General features: G+C 33.5%; 1 protein-coding gene across 1 annotated transcript; it reads right to left on the bottom strand.

Moving 5' to 3' along the window:
• Nucleotides 1–235: 235 nt before the first annotated feature.
• Nucleotides 236–4,318, bottom strand: LOC114177850 (cyclin-D1-1-like). Its single transcript, XM_028063428.2, has 6 exons — nucleotides 3,871–4,318; nucleotides 3,551–3,637; nucleotides 2,164–2,262; nucleotides 1,825–2,026; nucleotides 1,584–1,714; nucleotides 236–1,473 (listed from the first exon to the last, which is right to left on the bottom strand). Exons 1-6 carry the CDS (start codon nucleotides 4,162–4,164, stop codon nucleotides 1,255–1,257), a joined length of 1,032 nt encoding a protein of 343 aa, XP_027919229.1. The 5' UTR covers nucleotides 4,165–4,318; the 3' UTR covers nucleotides 236–1,254.
• Between the last annotated feature and the right edge of the window lie 2,274 nt (nucleotides 4,319–6,592).

The following is a 6,592-nucleotide window of genomic DNA, read 5'->3' as shown; positions in this document are numbered from 1 at the left end:
TCAGTAATACGAACAAATAGCAAACCTACAAACTATCTTAAATGAGAGTCATGTGGCATGAGATAGCAATACCCAAAAGTTTTCAAGAGATTTTGCGTGGACTGTAGTAGTTCTTAAGACATGTGGATATGAATAATAATTGTAAATGTACATATAGGTGCATATGGTTGTGGAGCCGTGAATCACATTATTCACTCAAGAATAATTTTATATAAGAATGAGCAAGGAAAGAACGTAAATGAAAGAAATCTATGAAATTAATAGTCATTATTAATCAATCCAATACACAGCACACAGGAAATGGCCCCAAAGACCCTTTTAGACCCCTATGTGAAGAGGGTTTTCCTCCCTTGAAAACAAATAAAAAAATTCAAGGTTTAAACCTATATATACACGTGTCTCCATCACACGCGCGGACACCAAGCCATGGAGTCCTGTATAGTTAGGCCTATGCTCAAGGCCAAAAGAGGGAAAAAAATATCAACTGCTCCCGCAAAGAAAAACCAAGAAAAAGAAAATCACACGTTCACACTTCATTGGCACGCCGCAGAACCGTCTGCATAGGTGCCCGTAGCCATAAAAAAAAGTCTACAAATTGTAGCCAAAGTCCAACTTATTGCCCTTAAATTGCTTTCCCTGTTCATGGGTATCCCATCAAAGTAACGCGGAAGTTGAAGAAGCAGTGATGCTAGCAAAGAAATGAAGCTTGCTTGACTTATGAATCCCACATCACGATTAACAGTTCAAACTTCTCAGTTTCAACTTTCAATCACCCGTTTTTCATACCTGCTCTCTACTATAGTACTCAAGGTCTGCGGCTTTGACTCCATCATCTTTAATCTCTTTCGCCTATAATTAATGCAAAACTTTGAATTCCAGCCCGCAACTCACTTCTTTCTTCCACACTTACAAGTTACAACAACAGATCACATTAAATTCGTCTACCACTGTTTCAGTGTTTCCTGTTCTCTCATTACTTTCCCACATGATGCAAAATCCCTCTCCCCAAGGGAATTCTGCATACTCATTAATAAGCCACCCACATAAAATAAAAATTAATAATTATAAATTCTCCAAACCCATCAAACTCTTGTACATACGATAGATATACATAGTATAATAATCTACACCCTCACTCAAGTCATTTTTTAATAGCAAAAACCCTCTAAAAAATGTTGAGGTTTCTAGACAACCTGACCCACCTTTATTTCATCTTTTTCTTCTCTTTCTTTATTATTCGTGAAACTTTTCTCTTCACTCGGAGTTTCCTTTGTCATCTACCCACAAACAGTTATTTAATTTCCTCCTCTTACAAGACAAGGAGAAGGAGGATGACGATGAGAATGATGAGACACTTGACCTCATTCGAGTCCGAGTTGTTACTCGCAACTGCGGCAACACCAAAGGGAGTTTTCTACGGTTACTGTTAACCACAAGTTCTTGCATCAACTGGTAGCACCCAATAATTTTTTCCTGCAGTAATCAGATATAAGTGTTTTGGCAATCACTTCGATTTGTTTGTTCATTTTCAAACATATGTTAAAACTGCACATTATAATTTAATATACTATTTACATGCTTACTTTTCTTAGTCCCTCGCACCATGACTCAGCATGCTCAGGCTTAAGGGCAGCCCAATTAGGAATTTCCTTAGCCGCAGAAAGTATGGCTGCGGCAGCAATGCATGATGGCCTGTAAGCAAGAAAGCCAGCCTCTGCGGACAAAGTAATCAAATAGGAAACTCAAAATACAAACCTTACTTACTATCCAATATTTCTTCAACTTTTAACTTATTCATTAAATTACATATTATAGAAATAATACCTTGGATATTAGCCACGATGATTTCTGTAGCCCGGGAAATGAGGAACCCGGTAAAAGCTCCAGTTGAATCTATTTTGCACGCAAAGAAAGCGAGAAAACAAAGTGGGGTTACTGATCTTAGCCTCCAATCCAAGACACCCAGAACAAGTAGCTCCATCCTACGAATTGTTCTCGGCTCAAATATGTACTTGGCACCTTCTATCTGCATTTTTATACATCATGAAATTACGTAGTGGCATACGAACTGACATGCCGATTCAACATGGGAGTTTTAACTAGCGTATTACGTTGATTCTACTTCAAAAGCGAGGCCCATATATGCATAATATGTATAGATACCTGAAGGTCCAACAGAGATGGAACCAGAGGTTCCTCCATCTTTGCTGCCAAAGACAAACATGCAACAGATAGAAGTTGCAGAGGCCACCCATTTGTTTGCTGTAGACATGTATGCACAAGATCATGCATCAAACAGTGAATCGAAAAGGTCATTATAATCATCACCACAATAATTTTTTTTTTTTTAATATCTCGATTAATAGTGGTAATACTTTTCAAACTTTCTAGCCCAAAGGCCAGCATGTATCCCTCACGTGACATGCACCAGCGGATAAAAGTACTAGAATCTTCTGCAAGCTGTCACTATCCACTGTATACAGTATTAGGTATTATATATTGCCGAAGTACATTGTTTAATTTACATACTATTTCTTTTTATATTAGATAACATGTTGTATAAATAACTAATATGATACTTGTATAAACTTTTGAGCAAAATTCAATATTTAAATAAAAGCATAGCATAAGGTTTTGTCATACATAGGAAAATGCGCTGTTTAATCAATAATTGATTGGCTTTTGGAATAGTAACAAAGCGATCCTAATCCCTTGGAAATTTCTTCACATAATAATTAGAGCATATAATATAAATCTCTTCAGGAAATAATTAGAAGATATAATATTTGAACGTAACCAGTATGATGGCGCATATATTTTATACATAAATTTACTCTATAATATAAGGTAGTATTTTAGAGTCCTTCACATTATTTTATTATAATAGTCACTTTAGAAAAAAAAATTAATGATTTTTTGATGAGATATTTTATAACTTTTATGTAAATTTATATTTATTTTTATTTAAATATTATAAATCTTTACATTTTTCAATAATAATAGGATTTTAAAATTATTAATAAGAAAAATTAATGTGATATATTTTAAAAATATTCAACTAAATTAATTACTTTCATTCATTTGTACAATAATATGTTATTATATAATTATCGTTCTTTCAGAGACTCGAGTGCATTTATTTCGGAAAAACTATAGTACAATTAACTTACATGAAAAATAGAAATACTAAATGTATTATATTATTAACATTACTACGTGAATAATCATTTTATTAAAGAAGAATATAAATTAACCTTCAATAAAGATATAAAATAAAGTGAGACGATTATTGCAGTAAACCTAAGTACTTTTTACCTCTGAAAAGTCAAACATATTTCAGTGTAATTATTATTATTTTAATTACTTTGATATAGATTTTGATATAGATATACATAATTATAATTATTATTTTAATTACCTAATTATAAGAATGTACACGTCTTCTTCATTACTGCTAATAGTAATAACAACTGCAGAAAACGCTCTCCTGAGTTATCCAATTAGTGGAATAATCTTGACATTTTAAAGCTGGCGAGAAATAAGAGCTCACCGGTAACTGGCGAGAATCCATAAATCGGTCCATATAGTTGACGGCAAGGTACGCCGTCAAAGGTTGAAAGTCATAATACGCGTGTACCTGCGAAAAACGCACCAAACAAAGACCAGTCAATTCGTAATAAGACAAAGAAATGTAACGCCGTCTATCCACCGTGAACTCCGTACGACACAGATCTAGAAGATACTAGAACCACAGAGAGACGGCTACACAGCGGTGCATTTTAGCATGGAGCATTTCGGGGAGTTACAATTGCGTAATATGAGCGGAATGGCATGTCCGATTGTTTTATTTTGTTTTTCTTATTTATTTACCTTGAGAATCCATGCAACGGATTCCTCTCTGGCGTCGGCGTCGAGGGAGCGAGATTGGTACCTGGAGAGGTAGTCGAATCCGGGGACAAAGTTGCGTTCGTGTTCGATGAAACTGGCGATTGAATAGTCTTCCGAGGACGGTGGCGACGGCGGCGGGGCAGTGGAGTCCACATCGGACGAGCATTCCGGCGACTCTCCGGAGAGGATACCGGAGTTTTCGTCGGCGCAGAGGAGGTCGTAGTCGGAGATGCAGGAAACCGACATGAGGAGCGCTGCCGGTGGTTCCGCCTTCATTATGTAGCCATGTGGAATTGGCGGGGAGGTTGCCGGAACCTGACCGGAGATGTCGCCGGAGAAGTAATTTTGCGGAAAGCGAGAGGGAGAGAGAGGGAGTGTGGTTGTTGAATGAGAGAGACGGTGTTGTATTGGTTTCGGGTCTCTGTGTCTGTTTGTTTCACTATAAATATCGGTGCTTCTGTCCGTTTTTCTCTAACAATAATAAATATTAAAATTCTTTTGGACTATTTTTTTCCTTAAATATCTACCCTACGAATTTTTTAATATTAGTGTTTATGCGTAAGAGTGTTTTGATTTTTTATGTTTTTTTAGTTCAGGTCTCTTTCTCGTAAAATAAGGTTTATTTTTTTTTTTTAATTTGGATCAAGTTGTTATTGGAAAGATCGGATTTTTTTTTTTTTAAATAAAGTCGTTGTTTTTGAGAATAACTTTTGTTTAATAGACAAGGGAGGTCGTCCTGTAACATAATAATTTCACTTTTTATCTTTTTTATTTTTTTTTAACTTTTCATTTTTAATTATTATTTTTTTTTTTACTTTTTTTTTTTTACTATTTTTCTTTTAAATATTTCAGATTCTTTTTCTTTTTTTAATTTAAAGGTTTTGATTATTCTTTTTAATTTTTCAGTTTTGATATTTTTTTTAATTTTTCGGTTTTCGTTATTTGTCTTTTTTCTAACTTATCAGTTATGAATGATTTTTGAATTTATAATTATTTCTTTTACAAATTTTGTTAATTATAAAAATTATATTGATTGTATTTATAATTATTTTTATTCGTACAATAAATTAACTTAATAAAATAGATTAGATAATATAAAACATAATAAAAGTAAATTAAAATTGGATAAAGTAATAAATTACTGACGATAAGGATAATTTTCTCTATGATGTCCTTCATTTCTACAATATGAATATTTACTTTGTCTGTTGAGATTTGGTTGATTTATTTCATTATGGATTCTGAGTTGGTGGTCTTCCCCGTACTTTACGACGCATGTTTGGATCTGTAATGAAATTTGGTCCGGTGTATGTGGACCAATATTCTTTATTCTTAACCGGATGAAAATGTATTTCATATGCTTTGTTGATGTTGTAGAGGCTATAAACTGGATGGATGTATGAGATTAGATCTACATGGGAGAAAGAGCACACAACTATTACGTGATGACAAGACAGTCGAAGAGTTTGAAAGTGACCACAATCACACCACTAATCATTTAATCTAACCGTAAAAGACATTGGTAGGCAGTGATCATGTGCAAATTATTATTATTTTCTCTTAAGTATCGACGGACTTGACACATTCCCGCTTGTTGTTTTTTTCTAATAATAGCATTAATTTCCTCCAGATACTGCTCATAACATGGAGTATCGATGGACTTGACACATTCCCGCATCAGTCAGGTTATGGTGCTGGTCCATCACAGATGTTTGGCACTTCAGCCATGACACCACCATCTGCCTATTATCCAGGATCTTCATCATAAATGTCATTTTATCCTCCGCCAATGCCTTCTCAAACTCCCCAAATAACGATTCACCATCCCCAATTTTTTCAAAGTCATCAACATGAAGACGATGATCATGATGAACCACACCAAGAACAACCACCAACACGACCAACCAGACCCAGAAGACGACCTCCATGTGGAACTGGAGGACACAGATGATTTTCTACTAACTTAATCGTTGTATTTTAATTATTAATCAATGTTAAAATATATTAATGTAATGTTTATTTTTATTCTATTAATATTTTTTATTGTTTATTCTTCCAATAAGTTTAAACTAAAAAATAATCAAAATTCATTTATTACGAAAAAAAAATTGAAAAAGTGGAGTCGTCATGTATGAGGATGACTTCACTTTTTCCTTCAAAGAAAACGGTCCTCTGGATGACGACATCACCTTTAAAAAAAACCGGTTAGGAGGAGGACAACTTCACCTCTAATGTCGTCCTCCTCCATGACGACTTGACCTATTTTCGCAAAAAAAAAATAAAATAACAAATCCATTTATACAAATTCGACTTCCAATAAATCCTAAACTATAAAAAAAGTCGAGTAATTTACTCAATAAAATTATTATATATATTTTTTAAATGTATGCTTCAATACATGTATTATTCACTTTCTTTTTAACCAAAAAACATGTAAGTTTTCTATCACGAAATTTGTAAAATTATGATTACAAAATGTGAGAACAGGGTTAATTTAATTTTTAAAAGTTATTTTAATAGTGTATTGACATTATGAGTATATTTTACTTTGTCATTTGATTATGAATTATTATCTATGATTAGTATATTTGATTTTATGATCCTTACTTTGAAAGGATTTCTTACACAAGAGTTTCTCAAAATGTTTATAACTTTTCGTTAAGTCTAAAAAATTTAAAACTTGTAATTATATACTTGATCTTAA

This window comes from Vigna unguiculata, chromosome 3, assembly GCF_037176805.1.
Source record: "Vigna unguiculata cultivar grain cowpea cultivar isolate G323 ecotype 2 chromosome 3, ASM3717680v1, whole genome shotgun sequence".
Lineage (NCBI taxonomy): Eukaryota > Viridiplantae > Streptophyta > Magnoliopsida > Fabales > Fabaceae > Vigna > Vigna unguiculata.
The sequence above is the reverse complement of the archived record's forward strand: the minus strand, read 5'-3'. Positions and strand labels throughout refer to the sequence as shown.

What these genes read in the sequence shown, in the direction of transcription:
- LOC114177850 (XM_028063428.2), bottom strand. Translation starts at nt 4,164, where the DNA reads ATGAAGGCGGAACCACCGGCAGCGCTCCTCATGTCGGTTTCCTGCATC. An exon ending in CATCTCTGTTGGACCTTCAG is followed by an intron (nt 2,027 to 2,163) that starts GTATCTATACAT and finishes ATAAAAATGCAG; the next exon opens with ATAGAAGGTGCCAAGTACAT. An exon ending in GGTGCGAGGGACTAAGAAAA is followed by an intron (nt 1,474 to 1,583) that starts GTAAGCATGTAA and finishes TGATTACTGCAG; the next exon opens with GAAAAAATTATTGGGTGCTA.